This window comes from Rutilus rutilus (genome assembly GCF_951802725.1).
Source record: "Rutilus rutilus genome assembly, chromosome: 25".
In the NCBI taxonomy this organism is placed as follows: Eukaryota; Metazoa; Chordata; class Actinopteri; order Cypriniformes; family Leuciscidae; genus Rutilus; species Rutilus rutilus.
In genome coordinates this window covers 6,206,732-6,234,074 of record NC_140229.1, presented here as the reverse complement: position 1 = coordinate 6,234,074, position 27,343 = coordinate 6,206,732, and the positions used below count along the sequence as shown (strand labels likewise).

At 37.1% G+C, this 27,343-nt stretch overlaps 3 protein-coding genes across 3 annotated transcripts; 1 reads left to right on the top strand and 2 right to left on the bottom strand.

The window, feature by feature from the left end:
• Positions 1-84: 84 nt before the first annotated feature.
• On the bottom strand, positions 85-8,423 carry stambpa (STAM binding protein a). Its single transcript, XM_084399731.1, has 10 exons — positions 8,270-8,423; positions 7,510-7,724; positions 6,620-6,695; positions 6,454-6,549; positions 5,991-6,354; positions 5,749-5,873; positions 4,461-4,598; positions 4,258-4,370; positions 4,066-4,165; positions 85-2,006 (listed from the first exon to the last, which is right to left on the bottom strand). Exons 2-10 carry the CDS (start codon positions 7,710-7,712, stop codon positions 1,950-1,952), a joined length of 1,272 nt encoding a protein of 423 aa, XP_084255857.1. The 5' UTR covers positions 7,713-7,724; positions 8,270-8,423; the 3' UTR covers positions 85-1,949.
• A 599-nt stretch (positions 8,424-9,022) lies between these two features.
• Positions 9,023-19,949, bottom strand: dusp11 (dual specificity phosphatase 11 (RNA/RNP complex 1-interacting)). The gene is made up of 11 exons (XM_084401150.1): positions 19,817-19,949; positions 19,228-19,295; positions 18,382-18,457; positions 18,163-18,294; positions 17,869-17,992; positions 16,944-17,004; positions 16,775-16,821; positions 16,632-16,707; positions 16,368-16,529; positions 11,432-11,581; positions 9,023-9,960 (listed from the first exon to the last, which is right to left on the bottom strand). Exons 2-11 carry the CDS (start codon positions 19,260-19,262, stop codon positions 9,687-9,689), a joined length of 1,137 nt encoding a protein of 378 aa, XP_084257276.1. The 5' UTR covers positions 19,263-19,295; positions 19,817-19,949; the 3' UTR covers positions 9,023-9,686.
• A 2,168-nt stretch (positions 19,950-22,117) lies between these two features.
• On the top strand, positions 22,118-24,279 carry LOC311285500 (caspase-7-like). The gene is made up of 4 exons (XM_084401151.1): positions 22,118-22,351; positions 22,861-23,024; positions 23,514-23,646; positions 23,745-24,279. The coding sequence occupies exons 1-4, from the start codon at positions 22,132-22,134 to the stop codon at positions 24,050-24,052; spliced, it is 825 nt and encodes a 274-aa protein (XP_084257277.1). The 5' UTR covers positions 22,118-22,131; the 3' UTR covers positions 24,053-24,279.
• The last annotated feature ends 3,064 nt before the right edge of the window (positions 24,280-27,343 follow it).

Here is a 27,343-nt window from a genome sequence, read left to right as displayed (position 1 = left end):
GACAACGTTTTAATTTTTAGATGAACTATCCCTTTAAGTAGCTTACCATACACGTAAACATCAATAGTACACCCCCACAGTGAACGTTGTTAAGCAATAAACATATTTATTTTCAGTCCATAAGTGAAATAAAAAGAATGCTAGTTTTCAAAGCCTTTAATACAACTTAAGGCAAAAAACACCACAGGTGATGTGAAAGGGTAAATATTTTCACTAATAGATATCACCACAGTGGATTAATTACAGTACATTAAAACAACTGAAATGTATTTTGTATTTCTGAAATGTTATGTTTAAATAAGAAAATGAGCCATTATATAATTAAATATACACATATTTGCATACATTTCCAGAACAGAAATCTGAACGTTGGCTAAACCCAATCCATGTTTCGTTTTGTTGACATATTAAGGCCTGGTTTGGTTTCACAGACAGAGCTTAAATTAAGCAAGGATTAGGCCTTAGTTCAATTAGGACATTTAAGTCATTTTTATAAATGTGCCTTGGTGTGCATCTTGAGACAAAACAATGGCACATATTTTAAGAAATATCAGTGCAAGTTGCTTTAATTTAAACCAGCTCAAACATGCATTTTAGTCTCAGACTAGCTTAAGCTTTGTCTGTGAAACCAGGGGCAAGTGTTATAAAGTAAACACCTAAATGTGTATTTTTAAATGCAATCTTTTCACTGGCCTGAAAGAAGCAAAATAGCCCAAAATCTCAAAACTGACCAATTCTACTGACAATGGTTTTCCTTGTAGTGTCTCTTGCCTTAATAGATAATATTTCACATTAAGATATGTTTGCATTTAACTAGTAAAAGATGCAAAGCTTCAGAACCTTCAAATGAACCTTTTGAAAATGACATACAAAATTAAAAAAGTCCAACAACAATATGTTATGGAAAGCAACAGAGAATAGTCTGGCTGAAAGAACATGAAAATGAATGTTTTTGCTCCCTATTTACATCTTCCATCGTGTTAAAGGGATATTTCACTCAAAAATGAAAACTTCTTTGTTCTGCTGAACACAAAGGAAGATATTTTGAAGAATGTTTGTAACCAAACCCCATTGGACCCCATTGATTTCAATGCTATGGAAGTTAATGGCTACCGTCAACTGTTTGGTTTGTGTTCAACAGAAGAAAGAAACTCATGCAGGCTTGGAACAACATGAGGGTGAGTAAATGATGACACAATTTTCATTTTTGGATCTTTAACAGTCTGAATGATTCATTGCCATGTGTTAAGGTAAATACAGAAGCCGGTCTGTCTGAAACTGGTTGCAATGGCATATGACCAACATAAAGGTCTGAATCATTTCCAGTATGAACTAAAACAACTGCACATTTAAATCAAATATAACAGTAATACACTATTGAGTGGACGGCATAAGTGAGAAAAAAACTAATTCCTTGGTCTCGTTTTCTGAAAACTTTATCAAAATTAAGCGAGTTTATGCTTAAAACAAGAATATCTGTCAATGGGGGTTACACAAGTAAATGTTTCTTGATTTAAGAATGTTTAGATATTTGTACTGGAAAACTTTTTTGTTGTGAAGTGAATACTAAAACTAGTTTTTAGGTGAAGTGTGTAATTTTTACGACATCAAACAGAATTAACCTTTTTTAAATAAATGGAAGCTCACAGAAGCCATGCATTTCTATTTTTCTGTTATGCTTTCATGAGATCTTCATCTTTATATACGCAAACACGCTTGATGCTGCCGGTTTTAAAAATTACGCACCTCAACTTTAAGCTTTTATTGGTCACATTTGGATATTATTTTTCGGGAATTAAACCAATAAATACAGACTGCTAAGACACGATAATAGAGGCCAAGTGTAGCGATGATCGACTTTTTTGACCCATTAGAAGCTCCTTGGCAAGCTTATCGGTCACTGTGAGGTCAAGAGCAAAGGCACATGTTTCAAAGCAGCAGCAATGACATCACCGCAAATCCAGCATGGCCACACTTCCGTCTGTGATGATGACGTGTTGACTGGCCTGAACACAAAACAGACACAAAACCTTCTATATGGTGCACATACAATATGGCGGAGGACACAGTTAGATCATTCAAATTGAATTAAGTAGTGAAGTTCAATGTTTAGAGGTTTCTTAAAATCAGGGGTTTTCAATCTTTTAGATGGATCTAAAGACTGCGATCTTTAGGGTTGCGTCCGAAATCGCATACTCTCTCGAGTAGGTACTTATTTTAGTAATTACTTAAAGACCGACACTGTCATGTGAGCTGCCGGCATCAGTTGCGTTGCTTCCCTGCCATTCACAAATCCTCTCCCGTGGCCTCATGGGATAGTAAAGTGTCCATCGTTTGCACACTTCAGAATCTCGCCGGAAGAAGTAGGTCATCCGGGTACTTTTTGTCTACTCTTTAATGAGTACTGTGAATTCGGACATACTTTTGTGTTACATACTGTTTTTCGCCTACTATATAGTGTGCGATTCGGACGCAGCCGAAAACATCGCCCCCTGGTGGCTGGCTGCAGTATAGGTCCCAGCCAAACTAAAAAAATCCCATTAACACACTGACGTATGTTTAGGTGTTCGTCTTTCCAGTAAGTTTATTTTTAGTTAGTTATTTGATGCTTGAAAAATGGGTTGTTACGTCATGACTGACGGGAACTTGGGTGGACGCCAACACAAATGGGCGGGAACTTGATACAGCGACATGCATCAGAAATCGCATACTACCCTAGTGTAGTGTTCTTTTAGTTTTTTATTATGGCTTTATTAATATTTTGAATTAGCTTTTATCTTTATATTTTTAGTTTTCTTGTTAATTGTAGTTTTAATAGGTTTAAATAGTAAAAAAAAAAAAAAATAGTTAAAATAATTGTTTCCCAGTTAAAGGTTCAGTATGTAATACAGTGGTTGAAATAGGTCCTGTCTGCAGTCCAAATTCAAAATATTGGAGAGCTGTCTTTCCTCAGACTCCACGCTCATGCGGGATGCCAGTTTGACAAAATGCAACAGGAATGAGCACAATTGACAAATGAAGGCGACGAGCCTTACGATGCAAGCTGATGAGTTGATTCATCCACGTTTTAATATTCTCCCGTTCATACAGATTTTTAGATGCCGAGACATTTTAGGTCAGGTGGAATCTGCGACCTCTGACCTAGTTTGTTTGCTGGCTTCTATATGCTGTAATTTCCACCAACTGGCAACCCGGGGTGTTGAAATACTACAGGTGAAACTCGAAAAATTTGAATATCATGCAAAAGGTCATTTATTTCAGTAATTCAACTTAAAAGGTGAAACTAATATATTATATAGACTCATTACATGCAAAGTGAGATATTTCAAGTCTTTATTTGTTATAATTTTGATGATTATGGCTTACAGCTTATGAAAACCTCAGAAATTTTGAACATGTTCATAAGCTGTAAGCCATAATCATCAAAATAATAACAAATAAAGGCTTGAAATATCTCACTTTGCATGTAATTTTCTATATAACATATTAGTTTCACCTTTTAAGTTGAATTACTGAAATAAATGACCTTTTGCACGATATTCAAATTTTTTTTGTTTCACCTGTACGTGGTAAGTTTACTATTGGCAGTGGGCGAGATCACACAGACCAAAACAAAAACAGACGTTCTGACACAGAACGCACAATTCAAAGTAAAAAAACCTGGCAGTAGCATTGTCTTTCAGAGAAACGAGTAGGTGAACTTAGCATGTATTCTAATTTATGCTTTTGTACAGTAAAAAACTGCTTTATTTCTATTAACAGAAAGGTTTTCATATACTTAAAATAGTATAAGAAAAATATTTAGTTTGTATTGTTACATTATTACGTTGTTGTTGTTTTTTTACTATATTACTGCTGTACTGTATTATTTACTTAGATGTTTTATTTATTAAATTACATTTATTTGTTTAAATCAGTGTTTTATTTTTGATTATTTTTAGTTATTTTTATTATTTAGTTATTTTAAAAAAATTGACACTGTTTTTCTTTATACTTTTCCCCTAGCACTCCCTGGAGCCCAGTTTGAAAACCCCTGGTTTAACTCACTAATAAGGCATTACTCACGGAGAACAGGGGCGGCTCCTTTGGATGCGGGTGGAATCCTCTTTGTTTGCAGGAAGAGATCTCATCCATCCCGTTGTCCGTCAGCCGAAAGTAGCCCGTCCTGGAGCACATGTTTATCAGACTGTTATTGCTCCATTTTACCTGCTAACTATCACCCAAAATAACTAGCACAACGTATAGCTGAAAACATACTCGTTAAATTTAGGTGAGCACACAATGGCTATAGACTCTGGAAGCATCATCTGATAAGAGCAATGTGTGTGCATGTCCACACTGGATAAAAAGGCCGTCTGGGTCGGATGGGTCTTACAGAAAAGAAAAAGAGGGATTGATTATTGACAAGCTACATAATTGTCATATTATAAGTCATGCTTTCAGTAAGGAAAACTCCATACATGAATCCAGCCCAGTGTAATGAGATCGTTCTGATCCTGGATCAGGAAAAGCTCCTCCTCGTTCTCCGTGTCACAGTAATCTGGTCCTCCACTCTGCTTGGGCACGATCACGTGTGTCACTGTGAAGGCGTTCTTCATCTGCGAACACAAGCACACTGTTTTGTGCTTTACTCATAATACAACAGATTTATTAAGATTGCAGTTTGCCCAAATTAAATTATATTCAAGAGGTATTATGTGAGTTTTATGTAAAGTTTGCCGTCAGAGAGACTTTTTGTTTGTTTTTTGAAAGAAATTAATACTTTTATTCAGCAAGAATGCATTAAATTGATCAGAAGTGACGGTAAAGACATTTATAATGTTACAAAAGATTTCAATTTTAAATAAATGCTGAAAATTCTTTCGAACTTTCAATTCATCAAAGAATCCTGTTTTTTAATTTTTTTTATCAGTTTACAGAAAAATTTAAGAAAAAAAAAACTGTTGTCCAATTATATATATATATATATATATTATTATTTATTATTTAAATTAACTAATAAATTAAAGACAAATACTACCATTGTATGAATACAATTTAATACTAATACTAATTTAAAATTTATGTTTTCGGTCTTTGATGTCTTATTACATATTTAAATGGTAAATTATTAATACATCATGGCAGTATTATCTCTAAATTACGCTGTTAATTAAAAATTACAGTATTACAGTAATGTTTTACTTTATTAAAAAGCTAAAACTTTACAATAAGGTCTCATTTGTCAACATTAGTTAACGCATGAACTAACAAACTAAAAATGAGCAATTTATTTTTACAGCATTTATTAACCTTTGTTAATGTTAGTTAATAAAAATGTCCACGCTCATCTTAGTTCACAGTGCATTCACTAATGTTAACAGGTACAACACTGAATCCTAAAAATGTAGTAGTAAATGTTGAGAATATCATTAACTAAGATTAATAAATGATGTAGAAGTATTGTTCATTCTTAGCTACCTAATGTTAACAAATGAAACCTTAATGTAAAGTGTTACTATTAAAGAATATCCAGATTACAACGTAAACAATCCACTAGAACTTGGGGTAAAATCTTCTTATTGTAATGAAAATATAAGTATAAAAAAATCATAATGTCATAAAATTAGGCTTTATTTTCTTTATTTCAAATATATATATATATATATATTTTTTTTTTTTTTTTTTTTTTGGTGAAATATAAGCCAGACATGCTTTTGTGAGAACTAGAACTATATTACTTTGTGTCTGAAAATGTTTTGCACGTACCAGCTTGCCACAGAGAATCCCACAGGTCTCCACCGCTCGTGCTGTGTTGGCGTCTGCTAGCTTTAAAAACCTTTGGCACAGCTCGGCGGGGACAAAGAGCTGCCGCAAGCCGTTTACCAACACACCTAAGGCAACACACACACACATATATATAATCTCAACCTAATGACAGGACAACAGAGTAATAGTACCGCCACATATGTGAAGTGATGAATAAGGAAGTGCAAACTGAGAGCTCTCACTGTGTCCTGCACTGACTGGAACGCTAGGCTTCAACGAGCGGTCAAACGCTGGGAGGCCTGAGCTCGGAGAGACGTGGTTTGGGGTTCCTCCGGGGGGCGTCAGTGGTGAAAACGAGGCCTGTGGAGGTCCCGGTACGTCAGGCACCAGGAGATCTCGCGGAGAGATGGGTGACACCGGGACGCTGAACTCCTGCACTATGCGCTGGCGCTCCTTCTCAAGCTCCTGCCTGCGGATCATTTCCTCAAAGGCGCTGAGCTGCTGCCTCTCGCGCTGACGCTCCTGCAGCTCGGCCTGTCTCTGGCGCTCGGCCTCCAGCTCCTGCTGCCTGGACACTTCTCGAGCCTGGGCCTCATCCTCGGCTCTCTGACGGGGTTCACAATAAAAACACATCTGAATTAGTTCGACAGGTGTAATTTAAGAAAAACCTGCCCGTAAAATGTACTGTAACTGTAATGAACCCACCTTTTGGATAAGATATTCAGCATGTTCTTTATCGTACTGCTTGAGAAGCAACTTTTTCAGTTCCTCAGCTTTCGGGAAGGCGATTTCCTTTAATTTCTGTGGAAGGAAAAATAGGGATGTTAGTTAGATCTCTCACCTGAAGCTTTAAAATAAAAATAAATCTTACCCTCATCGTTTCCTTCTTCTCAGGAATGTTGGCTGTTTTATAATCCCGATGTCTAGGAAGTTTTTCAATAAACAACCTAAAAGGAAGTAAAATGCATGAACATAATTTAATTATTTCAAAATATCATTTTTATTATTTAAAAAAAAAAGTTATTTATTCTTTTATAGATATTTATTATTTATATATAATATGTACAGTTTTTGTTTAATTATTTTTATTAATTAAATGTATTTATTAATACATTTTTATTGTTTAATATTGGTTTTATTCTATTAAATTTTGTTGTTTATCAATTTATTTCTAGTATATGAAGAAATATATTTCTAGTAAATAACAAATCACTCAAATCAGGGGTTTAAACTGTATTTAGACGGCCTAAATTTAGTTTCTCTCTTCTCAAGAATGTTGACTTTTTTTATATTCTCGATGTCTTGCAGGTTTTTCAGTTCAATTCTTTTATATTTTCGAAATATTTTTCAAATAATATATATTTATCGTTAAATATATATTAACGTTATTTTTACTCCATTTAATTGTGATGTTTACTGAGTGTTTATTTGTAGTATATGAAGAAATGTATGTCTAGGGTTTAAAACTGTATTTAGACATTCTAGATTTTAGTAAAATAAAATGTTTGTAAAAATCTGCAACCTCAAAATATAAAATAAATAGAAATAAATGTTGTTTGACCTCCTGAGGTTAACGATCAATATTTTATCATGATGATTGAGCATTTAAAAAAGAGCTTATTTTGTTCTGTGCTAATGGGAATCACCTTTTTTTTCCCCTTCTTCTTACATCAGGAGAACAGTATAATGAATCTGATATGTGGAATCAATAACCAAACTACCAGGCACTTGGCACTTTCCGCCTGTTCTGGCTGTACTTACGTGATGTACTTATTGTAAAGAATAAATGCATGCTCGACATTCCCCTCCTCTGCATAGATGCAGGCCATTCGGATGATTTCCATCCCTGAGCGGAAGTATCTGCGGGGCGGCACATCCTCGCTGACGTCCACAGAGCTGCCCAGTTTAGTGAGAGCGCGGACCCTCTCCTCGGACGTCAGACTGGAGTCACTGTTCTCAGACATGCTGTCTCCTGCCTGCAGAACAATAAGACACTCAGTCTCACTGCACTGGGTCTGACTGATGATAAAGCTCCTTACTTTGGGTGGAGTTATTTCTATCGTAAAGGTTAATGATTGATAAAACAGTAGTTTATATTGCAAGCCAGGGGTTTCAAAAATGATTTGGACACTTTAAAATGTCTGAAAGCCATTGCATTAGATATGAAATCAAGTGTTACTGTAAAATGCTAATAAATGCTTCAGGGTCTTTTCTCAGAACTGGTAAAGGTGTTGTTGTTTAACATAAAATAAATGCCACTTGGTTTGATATTTTGTTTTTTAATTCATTGATATACATATTAAATGTTGGTAATTTGTCTAAATACTTTTTAAGGGCCTCTATATGTAATTATATATATATACAGTTGTACATTAATACGCATTATATGTAAATAAGCTACGAGACTTTAAACTTTAACTTTGACTTAAATGAGTCTGGTGGCACCATTATTGACAGGCCAACCAGCTAAAAACAATCACAGTAAGATTAGTCTTGAATGAATGTAAAATAGCTTTCCTACCTGATTTCACCGCAGTGCTTTACGCTTTCAACGACGCTTTGGTGTAAGTCTCTTAAATATATTCGTCATATTTAGACATCGTGGAATACAAAGCTTTATGTGTATAATCATAACACTTCCTGTATCGTATGGAAAGACCCCGCCCACTTCAGTCAGCTGATGGTGACGCAATGCCTCAGACTGACCAATCGCGAAAGACTTCCACCATATTTTTAGACCTGCTGGCTTTTTATCACTGATGCTTGTACTTTTTCTATAATGAGCTAAAAAAAGCTCTAACTTATGTACCGTTATTACCGTATAATATATGAATTTTACTGTTACTTTTAATTATATTTCTACAATGATAGGCAGTGCTTTATTTTCGAAATCAAACAATGCATTACATTTCCTATTGTTATACCCTTTATTGTGTATATTCATAAGCAACAACGCTTCAGACCTTTAAATAATAATACTTTTATTCCGTATGGATGCATGATAGAATGCAGCAAAAATAAGAAAAAAAAGGCTTTTGCGATTTTTTTGGACCAATATACCAATTATTTAATATATAAATTATGTCAATAAATCGTTTTATGAATCAGTTTTAAATTGAACTTTTGTAATATACCATAAAAACAAGTTATTGTATTGAATATATATATTCTAGTTATATTATATTAAATTTCCCTTTCAGTGGTGATGACCATATATCTGCTACTTAATAGCTCGTTTTCTAAAACCCATAAAAAAATTCATAATTACAAGTGATTGAACAAATAAGCCTTTTATTAATTTGACCTCAACCAGGGTTCTCACAGAATAATGAGATCATCTGACCAGTAGAATTGTAGCCTAAATAATGGACCGTACATCAGCTAGAATATTTTAACGGATAAAAAAAAATTACTTTATAAAATATGTAAAATATAAGGAGATTATAAAACAAGTGTAATTGCACTTGCAATGATGTTTAATATTACATTTCATTAAACTCTTAAGAAATGGTGCTGATGTCCAATTGTAGCCAACTGAGTCAAAGTCCAAGTACACAAACTGTCAGGTCACAAAATAAAAACACAATTAAAAAATAATAACAAAACAGCCAATTTAACACTAAAAACCAGGTTTACTTCTGAGAATATAAATACAAGTGACAACGGGACTTTGTTTAAATGCATTAAAGATATGTGGCAGTCATTTATTGTGTGTATGATTTAGATTTTGACCTAATAAGAGATAAATTAATCTAAAAACGTATAGTATTGTTAGCTAGCGGAGTCCCAAAAAAAAAAAAAAAGAAAAGTCAAGCTCATTGAGAAACCACATCCATTTACTCTTTAAAGAACAAGCACAGTTCCTTCACAGAGAAAATGATTTAACATTGACAGCACAGTCCAGCAGACAGGGTTGAACAGATGAAGTCTCCTCCATTTCAGCGAGGAGTCCTATCTCTGTGTCGAGGTTTCCGGTGAGGCCCTGGAGGTCTTGTGGATCTGTCTGGAGGGGCATGTGGGTTGTGGCGTGGCTCACGATGTGGAGAATGATATGGGGCTGAAGGACCGAAGTAGAATCCTCTGACGCTCTGGTTGGGAAAACCGGGTCTCGTTGGTCTCACGCCCGGGGGTGGATGAGGAAACAGAGGCGGAGGGAGGGACTGTGGCTCAGGTGCTCTGAACGACATCATGTTGTTCCTCTGTTGAAACGGGCTAAGGAGAAATTATGAGAATGATTAAGGAACAGCGTTCACTTAAACCCGCTCGTAACACGCCTCTCTGAAACAGTCACACAAACCATCATTTCACCTTACTTAAAGATTTAAAACGTTTTACCACAGGTTTACTATCAAAAGTGATACATTGATCATAATGAATTAACTTGTGTCAAGATTGCACATTAGTCACACAGAAATAAAGTGGTTTACGGCTATTTCACAAAAGAAAGAGGACACACGTACTAGTCGCATCTGTTTCTGTTTATTGTAGTCACAGGACAGTATGTTTACATCACATTTAGAAAGAAAGATAATTTCTACAAATGTGCCACCAAATATACGACGTGAGGAACTTTAGCACTCTCTCCCAATACGGTTATATTTTCAGTCAGAGAAACAAGAGGAAGCTCTCAAAAAACTGCAGTTGCTTTACTTTATGCAGAGCTAAATATGGATATCAGACAGTCTGGTATAAAGAGACAAGACGTACTGACTGATAAAATTAAAACATGATTGTAATAGCCTATATGAATAATCTGATCTCTCCAAGCGGTCATGCCGGTCAACCGGCGCTGCCATCTCCAGACTCAAGATAACCTCCGCCCCTGTTCATGACCACTCCTCAAGCCCGAGTTGGCCCACTTTGGATCAGGGTATTCGGCGGGCCAAAAGAGGAAGCCCCGACGAGGCCCGATCAAGCCCCTGAAGTGACCGTGGAAACACGACTGGTCCTGGCACGCACTAGCACGCCCGCTTTTGGCCCGACAGTGGAAACGCGGCTAATGTTGATGATGATTTAGTCCGCAAAACCAGTTCAGTGCAAATCTGATTCTAAAGATATCATTAATCATGTCAAGTCACAGTGCTGCTCATTTTTGTATCTGATTGGAATCTGATCTAAATGATTGACTGTCCTCAACTCTCTTTCATGGCGAAATACCTGCGTTGGTTTCAATGTTTTCTATGGCAATGACGTCAACAACATGACAGGGTTTGCAATTTGATAGTGTGTAGCTGCGGTACTGGACTACAGAGGCATCAGGCCCATTCAGATTTTTGAGCCGAATGGATTTGAATGCAGCTTCCAAAAGACAAAAAATATATATTTATACAATTGATAACTAACCCATTGAAGCGTACTATCACACCGGTATTAGAACGTTCAGTGCGTCACGTGATCAACTGCTAAATTCAAATCTGCGTTTGCTCTTTGTCTGGCGCTAACCGTTCAGTGTTTTCAACCACATAATGTTTACGTTTCTGACATTTAAATACAGATAAGTGCTATCAAACCCCATCCCCCTTCCCTATCTATCAAAAGATTTTTAAAAATCTGTTTTATTTTGCCGTTCACACCCAGATTCCAATGGGGTGTGCACAACTCACAGTCTGAACAAGGCTTTAGATGTTCACACAAATTACAATCCTTCTTCAAAGTCTTAAAAAAAAGCACAGGAGAAGCTTACAAAAATTGATGCTGGGGATTCCTGCGCCCTTGGTCAGATCCTCGTCCATTGTAAGGAGGATCATGGTTATGCTGTTCCCTCCGATGATGAGGAGCCTCGTTTGCTAGTCCCCAGAAGGGTTCTTGGTTTGGTTCCTCCACCGCCGCATTACTGCATGTGAGATAAAATGTTTTAATTAAATACAACAGTAAACTTCACCGAACAAGAGATCTAATGGCGTCAAATAAAGTCAAATTAATTTGTATAGTTTTTTTTTTAATAGATGTTGTTATAAAGCAGCCCTTACTTAAAATCATGATGTTAATGTTTATAATATTGTAATATCTTAATGTCTTATAGTCGCATTTAGAAGATTAAAGCTGTGCGATAATTTTAGTTTTACATTTTGCAATGAGCTATGATGTATAGTATATATCATTTTGTATATATGTGAGTGTTCTGTATGTATGCGGATAAAGTTTTGAGTTGTGCGATAATGCAGTTTACATTTTGCAATGATATAAACAAACAATAATGAATTTGGAGAACATTACAGTCATTCTGGGTGATAATTAATTATTAACTGAGGAGATCGGACATCACCAGAGTGAATTCAGATCATTTTTGCCGTTCACATTTGTAATCCTATGGGATATGTAAGTAAGTAAGTCATTTTAATTTATAAAGCACATTTACACACAGCGCTAATTCATTTGTACAATGAATAACTAAAAAGACAAGTAAAAAATAAAAACACAGAATCAATAATCATAATTATATAAAACATGAATAAAAAGAAAACCTTCAATATCAGGGCACACAACACAGAAATACAGAAAACAAACAGGAGTGCCAGGTTAGGGAACAAGGAAGGCCAAGGAATAAAAATGAGTTTTTAAACTGGATTTGAATGCAGCAATGGAGGGAGCAGGTCTAATATCCTGGGGGAGCTGGTTCCACAAACGTGGGGCAGCAACTGCAAAGGCTCTATCGCCCCTCTGTTTAAGCCGTGAACGCGGCACAGGCAGGAGCCCTTTGTTTGAGGATCTTGGTGACCTTTGAACTGAGTATGGCTGTACAAGGTCGGTGATCGGGCGAGCCCATTAAGTGCCTTAAAAACAAACAATAAAACTTTGAACTGAATCCTAAAAGGAACTGGGAGCCAATGCAAGGAGGCCAAAATGGGGGTGGATGTGCTCGCGCCTCCTAGTGCCAGTTAAAAGACGTGCTGCTGCGAACTGCAAACGTCTAAGTGATGATTGTGGGAGGCCAAAGTAGAGGGAATTACAATAATCCAGCCGTGATGTAATAAAGGCATGGATAACTTTCTCAAGATCGTTAAAAGATAGGAATGACTTCAGGCGGGAAATCATTCTGAGCTGGTAGAAACTATTTTTGACAACAGAACTAATCTGTTTGTCAAGGCAGAGTTCTGAGTCAATAATGACACCCACATTTCTGGCATAAGGTTTGATAAATGGGGTGAAGTGACCTAAATTTTGTACCACAGTGCATCTTGCCTTGGGAGAACCAAAAATAATGACTTCTGTCTTGTCACTGTTTAACTGGAGAAAGTTGTTAACCATCCAAGTTGACGTCGTCTTCGAGACAGGCCAGAAGAGATTGTATGGAATCCCTAGATTTTAGAGGCAAGTGTGAGTCATCCGCATAGAGATGAAAAGAGATGTTGTGCTTCCTTATGATGTCACCCAGTGGGAGCATATACAGGCTAAAAAGCATAGGACCCAAGATGGACCCCTGAGGGACCCCATATGAAACAGAAGCAGAAGATGAGGAGAACTTGCCAATAGATACTGAGAAAGTCCTATCATTGAGATAGGAACGGAACCAAAGTAATGCAGTCTCCCTAATGCCCACCTGCTGATCAAAGGCGAGTAAAGCCCCGTTCACACTACAAGCGACAAAGCGACACGATACCATTCATTTCAATGGGGAGCGGGCGATTTCCAGCGACACGCGCGACAGCGACCGTTGGCGACCGGATGGGGCGTGTCTGGCGACGCGACAAAGTTGAGATCTGTTCAACTTTATGCAAATGAAGAGCGACTTTCGGGAGCGACAACCAATAGGAGTGAAGTCAGTGGAGCGCACGTGATCCGTCACTCTTCAGTGCTGAGTCCGACTGAGGCAAGTTGAATGAGAGGCTCATTTTAGCAGTCAGAAACGGTCCTATAATTTATGATAGGTCTCTGTGTACATACAGTGGTACTCGTCATGCTGACTCCGAGACTGAATGGTTTCGTGAACCCAGATAGACCGGCATTTGCCCGTTTGCTGCAGTTAAATAGCCGCGATGGCAAAGAGCACTCGCTGTTTCTCGTTTATCTTTAATATTATGCATTTTATGTACTAATTTAATTTATATTTAGACTTTTCCTTACAAAACGTTTGTTTGTAGCAGCAAAAAACGTACAACATGGAGTAACATCCGTGAATGTCACTCACAAACATTACTAGGCAACCAGTAATGGGAACGCCTACTAGCGACCTCATCGCAAGCCACTGGCGACATGCAGCGACAAAGTCGCTTGTAGTGTGAACGCAGCTTAAGGAGGATGTTGTGATCAACGGTTTCGAAGGTGGCACTAAGATCAGGATGGCATTATCACCTGAATCTAGTGTAAGAAGAAGATCATTGGTTACTTTGAGCAGAGCTGTTTCAGTACTATGAAGTGATCTAAAACCTGACTGAAAAGGTTCTAGTATATTGTGGGTGGTCAAAAAGGGGAGCAGCTGTGACAGAACAGCTTTTCCCCAGAACTTTAGAAATAAAAGGAAGCTTAGAAATGGGACAGTAGTTATTTAGGCATTTAACATCGAGATCACGTTTTTTGAGCAGGGGTTGGACAACCGCAACTGCTTAAAACATGTAGGGACAGTGCCGGATGCAAGAGATGAATTTAAGATGACCTGAATGGAGGGGCCGACTACATCAAAAACATCCTTTATAATAGAAGAGGGGATAGAATCATAAGATGAAGTAGTAAGTTTCATATGTGATACTAAATTCCTCAATTCAGTGAGAGAGATGGGCTGAAATTGGTTAAAAGTAGCCAGTACCCCTGAGCAACCAGGCGGAGTAACAGATGAGGTGGGGGTAAACACTGATCTAAAGTTCTCAATTTTATTAGTAAAAAACTTAAAAAGTAGATACATCAACAACTGGGGAATTTGAGGGGTTGATAACAGAGTTTATAGTACTAAATACAATTTTTGGTCTGTTTGAGTGTTTACTGATCAAATCAGAGAGGTGCTTTGCTCTGGCTATTTCTGCTGCTGCCTGAAAAGAAGCTAATGCAGACTTAAAAATTTGAAAGGAAACATTGAGATGATCCTTTTTCCATTTCCTATCAGCTTTACGACAGGCCTGCCTAAGAGAGCGCGTATCCTCATCTTAACCAGTAATGAGATTTTAATTTGGAGCGAGTGTATGTGAAAGGTGCTACAGAGTCAAGTATGGAAGAGCAAGATGAGTGAAAAAGGGTAACTAATTCATCCGGACTAGAGGAGAACGATGCCGCTGTTGCAATAGTAGATGCAACATTTCCACTCAAAAAACTATCAGAAAACTGAGCTGCAGTATATGGCGAGAGTAATGATCCTGAACTCTGACAGTTTGCAGGGGACTGAAAAGGGTGATGTCAAATATAATGAGCTTATGATCAGAGGCCTCCTCAATCACAATATTATCAACATTAAAACCATAAGATAAAATTAAATCAAGTGTATGTCCCAGTTAATGAGTAGCTTTATCTATGTTGCATAAGGCCAAAGGCATCTATTACACCACAGAAATCGCTAACCATAGGTCTATCCGGACAGCAAACATGAATATTAAAGTCACCAAGTATAAGGAGACGATCATACAGTGACACAAAATGAGAAAGAAAGTCAGAGAATTCAGTTATTAAGTCTTTGTCTGGCTTAGGGGGCCTATAGATAAGTACACAAACCGATGGTGACATAACAGATTCTACAATTACACATTGCAGTTCGAAGGTGGAAAAACTCCCTGCAAACAGTGTCCGTAATTTAAAATTGTTCCTAAAAACAAGAGCCACACCGCCTCCTCTTCCAACGCACCTCGGCGTGCTAATAAATGAACAATTAGTTGGGCAAAGTTGACTAAAAACAGACGACTGGCCAACTCCAGCGCTAATCCATGTCTCGGTTAAAAACAGAAAATCCAGATTGTGACGAGAAAAAAAGTCATTCAGAACGAAAGTCTTGTTAGACACTAACCTGCTATTGACCAGGGCCACTTTTGCTTTTTAGTAAACCGCAGCCTGGGGGCAACGAGAGTATTCCAAAGGGCGGATGTTCAGAGAGTTTACCCCACCGCTACGGATACGCAATCTCGGTTGAGCAGGGCTAACGAGCATTTGGGGTCGATGCAGGGTAATGTATACGTGGACAAGAGTACCTCAGATCCCACGAACGTCAAGCCAGGTAGAGATCTTTCCGACCTAGAATGTCTGCAAAGAGCTGGCAGGGACCTAATTGTGCAGGAGAAGCACTCGCTCCTCTCCTGATCTTCACCCGGACGCCTCCACGTTTGCCTCGGCGCCTCCGACGCTTCCTACGGTTAGAGATACAGCAAGGTAGCCGAATGACGCACTCAGCGGTGGGGTAAATAAACGAAGGGTGACATTCGTTGTAAAGAACAGGTCGTCACCAGTGCGTTTCTGAGATCCAACAAAGTATTCCGATCATAGGACCTTGTAGCAGCAACAGAACAGTACCGACAAAGCGTAAGTGACAACACAAACAAACATAGTAGAAGTTGACGGAGCTGACGACAAGCCGACAAACATACTGGCGCCATCTTGCTCACGTCACCTGTGCACAACTGACAGTCTGAACAAGGCTTTAGATGATCACACAATTCACAATCCTTCTTCAAAGTCTTAAAAAAAAAAGCACAGGAGAAGCTTACAAAAATTGATGCTGGGGATTCCTGCGCCCTTGGTGAAATCCTTGTCCATTGAAAGGAGGATCATGGTTATGCTGTTCCCTTCGATGATGAGGAGCCTCATGTCGTGTCTCGTTTGCTAGTCCCTGGGAGGGTTCTTGGTCTGGTTTCTCCATTCCCACGTTACTGCACGAGATAAAAGTAAAGGTAAAATTACACGCAACAGTAAACTTTATAATATGTAAAGTTATATGTGTACTGTACGTACAACTGTGTAGAAGAGCTCACCTTCTCTTGGGCCCATTCCTCAGGTCATCTAGATAGTTCTGCCTCTCAATTGAGTGTCCTCTTGACGCATTGAACACTGGAAGTAATCACACCATTTAGATAATACCAAAAAAGCATGCAAATACACAAGTGAGTATACTTACAATTAATTGCTTTTTGGGGCTTCATCCCATCAACATCAATTAGGTATCTATGATATAATATTTAACAGTGACAACGGATGGATGCAATAGCTCATCTACAGACAAAGTTGAATGATCACGAATACGGCTGGCATGTTTGCAAACATTCATAAAAAAATATGCTACTTACCGACAAATAAGATAGCCAGTGCGATTCAAACCATGTGTGCAATGAACACCAATCAGCTTCTCTGTAAAAATATATATACTTTTATATCGTTCTCCAGTGACGGTAAAGACATATATGATGTTACAAACAATTTCGATTTCAAATAAATGCGGATTTTTTTAACTATTCACCAAAGAATTCTTAAAAAAAGGTTTCATGGTTTCGATAAAAATATTAAGCAACTGTTTTCATTATTGATAATAATAATAATAATAATAATAATAAATGTTTTTTGAGCAGCAAATCAGCATATTAGAATGATTTCTGAAGGATCATGTGACACTGAAGACTGGAGTAATGATGCTGAAAATTCAGCTTTGATCACAGGAATAAATTACATTTTAAAACATACTAAAATAAAAAAACGTATTTCAAATTGTAATAATATATCACTATATTACTGTATTTTGATCAAATAAATACAGCTTAGTGAGCATAATAGACATCTTTCATAATGTAGTCAATTTGATCAAATCACCAAAATTACATATTTAATGTTTTTTCCTTGAAAAATAAATTCTTCATGCCTTAAAATAGCTTGAATGTAACTCTACGCCCTTGCCGCATTTAGTATACAAATACGCGGTTCTATGCATATGCAAATTAGATATCCACAGAGATCCACTCGTTGATGATCACACGTTGATCTGATTGGTTACAAGGTCATCTGACATCAGAAACTGATCTGACATTGGTTACTGACATCAGAAACACCAGTGATTTCAACTGTCTTTGGTTCACAGCAGTTTTAAAGAGAAAATACTCAGCAATGGTGTTGACTTATGAATTTGCACATGGTTTGTCTTAAAGCATATTAAAAACATAGACATATAAACAACATTAAAAACTTGATTTTCACCACAGGGGGTCTTTAACTGTAACATACCGTTGTTTTCATTGTCATGGAGAAAATGTCTGACGGCCTTCTTGAAGCTGAGAATCGTGGCATTGTTTGGCACTTCATGCCCTGCTGTGAAGATCTTCAGGTGATACAGCGTGTTTGGCAAATCCTGAAACAATTGCACATTTACAGACAATTAGTACAACAACCTCCATGAAAAAACATATTTTTGCTCCAATCTCATCATGCTAAATTCTTCAGCAGGGAGGAGATGTTTACGTTCATGTGGAAAAATATGATTAGCTATTTATCATCAGAAACACTGACTTTAATTCATACCTGTACTGTGTAGTAACGCGTTGTGAAGGTCAGATCGATGATGAGACCCAGTTCTTGTCCTTCCTTCTCCAACATATGGACAAGATCATATGGTTCAAATGCTTCTGATTGTGTTAAACGACACCTAAAAGACTACAACAAAAAGAACAGGCAGCACTGGAATTAAATCCAAGTTCACACGATCATTTCAAGGTAAAGGATTTGTTCGTGTCTTCAGACCTGTTTTAAAGGTACTTTGAAGGCGATGAAGCGTGTTCCAGGGATCCGTTTACCCACTGCAGTATAGTCTGTCCATCTAAAGAGAATATAGCTTTAGTAAAAAAGTAATAATCTTACAGGTTTCCTTTAGTTAAAGGAGTTAGTTCATCCAAAAATGAAAATTCTGTCAGTAATTACTCACCCTCATGTCATTCCAAACCCGTAAGACTTTCGTTCATCTTCAGAACACAAATGAAGATATTTTTAATGAAATCTGAGAGCTTTTAATCCCTCCATTGACAGCTACGCAACTACCACTTTGACACTTGAAAAAGTTAATGAAGAGATCATAAAACGAATCCATATGAATCGAGCGGTTTAGTCCAAACTTTCCGAAGAGACTCGATCGCTTCATATGATGACCAGATTGAAATTAGGCTCAAACGTGCTGCGTAACACCAGATATGAACCTCATTGGTTCTCACACGTCAAGTGAACATGCTTGAGCTTCTGTTTACCACGACTGATGTGTGAGTTGATGAATGTTTATATGTGAATAAATGCGAAATTCAATTTGTTCATCATATAAAGCGATCGACTGGACTAAGCCGCTCGATTCATATGGATTACTATTAGTTTTACGATATCTTTATGAACTTTTCGAAGATTCAAAGTGTCAGTTGCGTAGCTGTCAATGGAGGGACAGAAAAAAGCTCTCAGATTTCATTAAAAAGCTCTTCATTTGTGTTCTGACGATGAACGAAAGTCTTACGAGTTTGAAACGACATGAGGGTGAGTAATTAATGACAGAAGTTTCATTTCTTATCACTTTAAGCAACCTCATGAAATGAGTCAATAAAAACTCACCTGTCAGGAATCCCATTTTTCCCCTTTGAATGCATGTCTTCACAGCAGCTGCTTTACAATGCCATACACTTTTCAAAACACAGATATGTTTTTATTACAGCAAGCAGAACTCAAACTCATATACCTTTACTAAACACTAAACTCTGAAATATTTATGAATTAGTTAGACCAAAGCCTGGTTTCACAGACAGGGCTTAGATTAAGCTAGGCTAGGCCTTAGTTCAATTAGAGCATTTAAGTAGCTTTTATAAACATGCCTTAGAAAAAACAACAACAATGGCACTGACACATTTTAAATGATGTCCGTTCAAGTTGCTTTCAGTTAAAATAGCTCAAATATGCATTTTAGTCTGGGACTAGCCTTATCTGTGAAACCGGGGGTAATTGCGTCAGTTAAAATGATCAAAATCAGACCTGGTTTCACTTTAAGCTATTACTAAAACAAACTTAATTTAATATTCAGGCCTCAACTGTCTTTTTTTTTAACTACCAAGTAAGTGTTGTGTTCGAGCTCGGTAAAGCGTCATGACAGCTTTTATACTTAAATATAATAAAGAATTAAATGTTTACTGAAAAGTAGCCCGTTTACCTCTGTGATATATTCTTCTTCCACGTTACAGACTCGCGTGGCCAACTCCTCTGACGTCATTCTTCTGCTCGTGACTGCAGGCGCTGCTGCCGCTCTGAGGCCGGGAGGTGAAACTGCAGCTCAACCACAACTGAATGTGAGCCGACAGACACAACATTATAACAACAACCCTTAACTATATAAAATTACCGTTGTCTTAGGGAATCGTTTATAAAAGTGTTAAGAGTGTTCACATTATGGATGTTAACTTGATATTAAGTTTTAATAATGGCCGGTTTCACAGACAAGGCTTAAGCCTAGCCTAAAATGCATGTTTGAGCTGTTTTAGCTAGCAAGAAGGTGGCTGGCCGCACACTGGATTCAGTACAGACTACAGAAGTCTATCAAAACATTTATTTTATTTTATGGATTGCATCATGCAAAAAGTGCAAAGTCTTAACTGAAAGAAACTTGCTCTGACATATCTTAAAATATGTCCAGTAATGTTTTTTCAAGGCACATTTATAAAAGCTTCTTAAATGTCCTAATTGAACTATAGCCTGAGCCTGGCTTAAGCCTTGTCTGTGAAACTGGGCCTTAATGTTCTAATTTAATCCATGCGACACAGAGGATTTATAAAGTTGAAATCACTTTCAGAACGTTTTTCCTAACTGATGAACAATAAAACATATTTACCTGCCAATCAAAAACTATTGAAAGTGACAGACTAAACCGCAGCGCTAACAGAAGTATGGACGCTAGTACACAGTTATGGTAATACTAAACAGGCTATCGGTGAGTGGCTTATATGTAAAAAAAACTGAATGTTTAAAATTATGGATATACTCGATCATATGAGATTCAGTGATCAATTATTCAACTGCTCACTTTATCTCGGTACGTGGCCACACAATTAGCCTATTGGATACTTTCATTCCTGGAATAAATGAATAATTAATTGTTACCTATATTTATGGAAGTTTATACATTTAATCTCTATTTTTAGTCATTATTAAATTTACGTTCACATGTTTTAGAGAACTAACTTGGGTGTAGCTACTAGTCTACTTAGACAGACATCCTACAGTGACTTTTTATGGAATTTTGGCAGACGAGGAAAAGCTGCAATTAAAAACGTAATCAAAAGGAATGTTTCTCTATAGTCTAGACATGCATTACACCTGTGAATGCATGCGTGACTATCTTATAAAAAAAAAATGTTTTATGTAACGTAATGTTCCTCTGGAGACAGAAATGCCCTGGAGCAACACGTACGTCTCCGGTTGTGAACTCCAGATCCTGTCTTTCAATTAAACTGAATTTAATATTTAAAATTTTTGCTTACAACATATTGGAATTATATTCATATCCATCCATATTCCTTGGATTAAAAAAAAAAATCTTCGTTGCAAAATTTTCAGTCAGAATTGATTTTGACACAAATGCATGTTTTCACGATGTTGAATGTTGGTTGCTTTAAATTAGAATGCGTGTGTGTGTGTGTGTGTGTGTGTGAATTATTTCCAATTAAAGTTTGAAAATCATCATATTTTTGTCATTTGAGATAAGTTGTTTTATGTGTTGTTATTGTACATTCTCTATGTTGGCAAAAAAAGGAAAAATGTGCTGTTTTACAACAGTTTTTTAATTCGTTGGAAACCCCCATAATTGGCTATTTAATGCAGGTTCCCGTGACAGTTGAGTTTACCATGTAATATGACAACATGCTTCAGTCAATAAATGAACTCAGCTTGTTTGTTTCCACAATACACTGAATAAAATTTGGTGTAGGATTCACTTTGAAACTGTTCTCTCAGAAATCTATTTGCTAATAAGGTTCCCAAATAATTGCAACAAAATAGCAAGCAACACATTGAATTAAACAAGCAAATTTGAAGTCGAAAGACTGAAAGTCTGTATCATTGAATTTCTTTAATTTTTTTTTATTTTACTGTGTATTTGCCTATAAACAGAGATTAACCTTCAATAATTATAATAATAAACTATATAGAAATATTAATTGGATCTCCCCTTATTTTCTATCCCTGACTTCAGTTGAAATGTTGCTTCCTGCTTCCTCACAAATCTTTGCAAGTGTAAATGCATAAAAACACCTACAAGTTTTATTCCCTTTAAAGTTTGCAGACAGCAAGATATGAAGTTGTGTAATTAGAAGTGATGACACAAAGGTATTGCCCATAAACATTCCCCATAGTGACTTCTGAAAAGGGGCAGGGCTCATAGCCTACTATAAAGGCAGCTCTTCTGAGAACTGGCAACTTACTCTGAAACACTTTGATTGCATTGAAATTCAGCGTTTGACAGAAGAGAGAATCATGTCCTTTTTTAGATATCCTTTCACAGCTAGCAAGACTGTGAGGAACCGGGCGTTAATAGTGTCTGTGGAGAACTTCTATCCAGGTGTAGATCTGAGCAAGAGGAGCGGCGTGAAGAAAGACACCCGAAGGCTTCACAAAATCCTATCCAAACTCGGCTTCTCTGTGGAAATCAAAATAGACATTGAAGCTGAAGAGATCTATGAAGCATTTAAAGCAGGTAATTTGAGCCAGAATAATGTATTGATGTTTACTTTCTAATATGACTTCTTACTCCACATTTTGATTCTTCTATTTATATAAAGAAGTAAAATTGTTCCATATATATTGTGTGGACGAGTCAATGGGTTTGTATGCCATTACGAATTTGACTGCAGATAATCAGACTTTTAATAGATAAACTAACTATCCATTCCAGATGCTCATTAACTCTGTCCTCTTGAATGTCCTGTTGAATGACAATTTGAAGTTGCTATCGTTTAAAAATGAATGAATGAATCATGAGCAATACAACTACTAGTCAATGACTAAAAGTCACGCAGACTGGAATCTGAACATATAGCCTATGATATGATATGAACTGAGGAGATTGAGTCATTGTAAATCAGTCCTTTAGATCACTAATAATTTTCCAATAGGAATAAATAAGCAAAAAAAAACACATGCAGAATCTGTTCGTTTTATTTGGTTATACATCACTGGTTTTTTAACTCTGTCCTCCATCCTCAGAGAGCGAGAAGCCGGTCAAAGACTGTTTTATGGGCATCATATCCACTCATGGTGAGGAGGGTGTTGTGTTTGGTGCTGACGGACATGCCGTGAAACTGTCCGAGATCTACAGCTACTTCGGAGGCCCGTCAATGGCGGACAAGAGCAAACTCTTCCTGATCCAGGTACAATTCCTGAAAAACGTCCTCACAGGCAAACTCTTGTGACCTTTCATGTTCTCTGCATAAGAGCCTGTGTCTCAAGAGGGACGTGTTGATATTGCATTCCATTTTATAAATCGTTTAAAACCATCTATACTGGCATTTTAGACAGAACATTTTTGCATTTTAATTGTACTAAACTTGGTGTCCCTTGTGACACTTGCTATGTGAACACACACACAGATGCAAAAACATGGACATGATTCCGAAAGGTTAAATGGTCTTTAAAAATAATCACACTTTTGACTGTTCACGGTCAAAAATGACCATTATAGGAAATAAATGGGAAATACGAAAATAAAGAGCAATTTTTGGTGGTTTTCTCCCACAGCTGTTGAAATCTTATTTGCTTATGGCATGGCTACTCCAAATAAAAATATGTAGACATGAAATATTGATTTGGAGTTGGATATTCTCCTAAGGCTTGTGAATTCTCGTGTCTTTCTGCTGCAGGCTTGTCGAGGTCATGGGTTGGATGGAGGTGTGGAGGTGGAGACAGACTCTTCATCCTCAGAGGAAGAGGACGGCTTGTCTGAGCTTTTTTCCATTCCTATTGACACCGCAGTTATGTACGCCACACCACCAGGTACGGTTCATTAACTCCAAAACATTGTTTGCATAGATCATAAAGCCCCAAACGCTTCACTTCCTCACTCACGTTCATGTGTCTCTTTTGTTTTGAAGGTTACGCTGCGTTCATGCATCCTACAGGCGCAGTGTTGATTCAGACTCTCTGTAATTTGCTGGAAAAGGAAGGAGGTCCAGATCTGGAGATCACAAAACTTCTGACCCGACTGAACTACCAGGTGGCCTACAACTTCCAATCGAGAGGGCAAAAGTTGGGCGGCAAAAAGCAGATGCCGTGCTTCGTGACGCGCTTTACCAGAGAAGTGTTCCCGTTCAGCAGGACGGCAGAAGATCTGAGCTTGACCTTTGCTGCCACAAAACTCATAGATGAACCCAGAAGGTTACGGAAGAGCTCCATCAGCTGAAGATCATATGGGTTCACTACTGACTGTAAAAAATATGTGGAGAAACGGCTTCTTGTTATCTATATCATCTCATTGCACGAGATAACATAACTTTGCATAAACTTGCAGCAGGAAGTCAGCTGATGGGAAACATGCAGGACGTGATCTATGTGTTCCTCTGAAGTCTTGCACTAGTACTTTTGCTACTACTTTTATTTATCTTTATTAAATTAGATTGTTTTATTAAAACAATCATGTGAATATTCTGTTATTTATTTTGTGTTATTATATATTAATCTTGAAAGTGTTTATCTATTATATGTGATATGCAAATAAAACCTACAATGATCTCTGGTGCAACAACATTTGAATGAAATATTGATTCTGGGAAACACTGAACGTGTTTGAAACACGTTACGCCCAGTTACGTCATAGTCATTCTTTATCGCTGCTATATTATTAACTGTACTTCAAGGTGTGAACCGTTTATTGCATGCTCTGTACTTTCAAGTGCTCATGTGAGGTGTGCTGACAGCCAATCCAGAAACACAGGATTTCAACACGGCCTGTTAGTCACAAACACTAATGCCATGTTCCATTTAATCATATGGAGTGATGACTATTATTTCTCTGTCATGTTAAACATTAAATGAACATATGGAATGGGAGTGTGTTATCTATTTATCTATGAGCATCCGAGACTGACAGAGGTGCGTCATCATGTGTTGTAGGACTTCTCGACTTGAAGGATCAGAACACACTGTTCCAGAAGTACTTTATCAAGAGAAACAGACATCAATGATAAGAAGCAATCCGTACTTATCCACAGAAAGCGTACTTACAGTTTTACAGCCATAGAGGAAAAGCAGGTACTGACAGACACCAACAGACTCACACAGTTCATTGTGTCATAACATTATCACTTATTGCTGATAGTAAAAAAAAAAAAAAACAGCTATAAATTAGGTCCATACATAATTATTTATTATTATAATTATTTAGAAATAAGAATTAAATGAATTCCTCCTCAAATCTTCATAAAGTAACGACTTTTATGGGTTCTGAAGCATAAATACAAAGGCCAAGGCTGCGTCCGAAATCGCATACTCTGTTGAGTGTGTACACTTTTTGACTAAGTACTTACTTTGCGAGGTCTAACAAAAGTATGTTCTAGTATGAATGTGTGTTGCACGAATGTAATCCGGACGTACTGCATTTGCCATGTTGTCATTGTCTTGTGACTTCCCAGCAGCAGCCACACGTTTCAGGACACACAAGCCAGGCCACGCGTCTCAGGCCGGAAGTGAAGGGGCGGAGAATGATCTCTGGTGTGAATATCGCGGAGAGAATGTGTGTGTGTGTCTCTGATGTGAATATCGCGGAGAGGACTGTGTTTCTTTCATTACGTGGTTAACAATTTATTTATATATTAAGTTAGGTGTTTATTCTTCTAAATACAGATTATGTGCATGTATTTCACATTTTATTTGAACAAATACAGTAACAAATGTATTGCTCATGGTTATTTCATGTTAGTTAACACATTAACTAATGTTAACAAATGAAACCTTATAATTGCATGCTGTTGTTGCAGTTGATATTTAAAGTTTTCTCTATATCTCTGTCTTAAAGCATGACTTTCCAAATATAAGGAGATGGTGGCCACTAATTCTCTAATTTAGGAGTTTTCTCTGGGAAAGGTATCTCTTCATGTTCCTCCAGCTTACACACCCTATCCCAATACTAAATAGGGTTGCAAAGGGGTGGAAAATTTCCGGTAAATTTCCAGAAAGTTTCCGGTAAATTTCCATGGGAAGTTAAGCTGGGGAATTTTGGAAATATTCATTACCACGGCAACCGCTTGCACGTCCACTCTGAAAGTAACTGTACACATAAGAGATGGATAGATACATTATTTAAGGTTATTTCTATTTGTTAGAATATTGATATGAACTTGTTGTCAAACTTTCAGTGTGCTGCACTGCTCTAGTTGACTTCTGCGCCTCCCCCCCCGAAAATATCACGTTCATTTTGAAAACGTAATTCCTTTTGTGGATCCTCTTGGTCTTTCTTCATGTTTCTTTGACAAATATCAGTGTCTCAGTCTCACGCACGCTGCACGTGAGTTAACCACGCCTACTTATTTACATGTCGCGGTATACACGGAATAAAAAAAATCTGTTACGGTTGACATTTTCTTCCGCGGTAACGATATATACCGTCATACTGCCCAGCCCTACTTATGTGGTAAATAAAGTTATGCTAGCTTATTTAGCATCTAACTTATCAGCTTGCTATCTACTGAATACATTTGTATGTGATATTTGCAATTTAAACATTTAATAAATATATTTCCCCATAATATCATCAAAACTTACTTCACTTTGTTTAGTCCACAGGCTCAAATGTATGCCTTCAATAGTCTTGTGCTTTGGGCTTCTGTACATGTGATGGAGGCATGTACAGTGCCAGTAGGGGGTGTGGTCTCAATAGCCATGCAGTAAGCAGTGTGCTATGTGCATGTGATTGAGGAATGGCATGGATATTCAAGTGTATTTGAATGGCATCTGTTTGTTTTAGTCAAGATTATGCTAAAATATACTTTCCTCAACTATATTTAAGTTCCCTATGAAGAGCCAACCTTCAACTTTGATAATTCCCAGTTTATTCACATAAATTCCTGTTAATTCCCATGGAAAGTTTCCATCTTTGAAAATTCCCAGAATTTTGCAACCCTAATACTAAAACATCCAAAAAATGACAGAAAACCTCCAAAACACAACACCAACAAGCTTTAACAAAGGAGACGTGAAGAACAAGCCACATCCAGACTTTCCAAAGGTTTTCATCATACAAGTTATATTATAATTAAATAGATATTAATATTATATTAAATATTAACATGCAATTATTCTTTGCCATTTTCTAAAGAAGGAATTCCCAATAATCAGATACACGAAATTGGCTGTGAAATGGATACGTTCCAACAGACATTTTCAGGAGCTTCTTTTCCTCAAAATGGAAGAGGAGGACGAGGAAATGGCCCTCTAAAATCTCAGGAACAGTTGGAAGATTCCAAAGATCCTTTTACGTGTTGTTTCCATTTAGGGAAGACATGGAGTCTTTTTTAAGAATTAAATAATAGGACTGAAAAGTAAACTATTCTTAGCAAGAGTGTTAAGTGTATACATTTCCTTTTTATTTTTATTATTTTAAATTATAATTTTAGTTCTATTATTTGTTTATTTGTACACTTTAAAATGTGTTAATGCATTAACTAACATGAACTAACAAATGAACTAGATTAATAAA

Bases quoted from the DNA above. Each gene is read 5' to 3' on its own strand.
- dusp11 (XM_084401150.1), bottom strand. From the start codon at position 19,262: ATGCATTCAAAGGGGAAAAATGGGATTCCTGACAG. The intron at 16,822-16,943 runs GTAAGTAGCATA...ATTATATCATAG, and splicing joins ACTGGCTATCTTATTTGTCG to ATACCTAATTGATGTTGATG. The intron at 16,708-16,774 runs GTAAGTATACTC...GATTACTTCCAG, and splicing joins GCCCCAAAAAGCAATTAATT to TGTTCAATGCGTCAAGAGGA.
- LOC311285500 (XM_084401151.1), top strand. From the start codon at position 22,132: ATGTCCTTTTTTAGATATCCTTTCACAGCTAGCAAGACTGTGAGGAAC. The intron at 23,025-23,513 runs GTACAATTCCTG...TTTCTGCTGCAG, and splicing joins GCAAACTCTTCCTGATCCAG to GCTTGTCGAGGTCATGGGTT. The intron at 23,647-23,744 runs GTACGGTTCATT...TTTGTTTTGAAG, and splicing joins TATGTACGCCACACCACCAG to GTTACGCTGCGTTCATGCAT.
- stambpa (XM_084399731.1), bottom strand. From the start codon at position 7,712: ATGTCTGAGAACAGTGACTCCAGTCTGACGTCCGAGGAGAGGGTCCGC. The intron at 4,599-5,748 runs GTACGTGCAAAA...TTGTGTTCGCAG, and splicing joins GGATTCTCTGTGGCAAGCTG to ATGAAGAACGCCTTCACAGT. The intron at 2,007-4,065 runs GTGAGTAATGCC...TTTTGTGTTCAG, and splicing joins AGGAGCCGCCCCTGTTCTCC to GCCAGTCAACACGTCATCAT.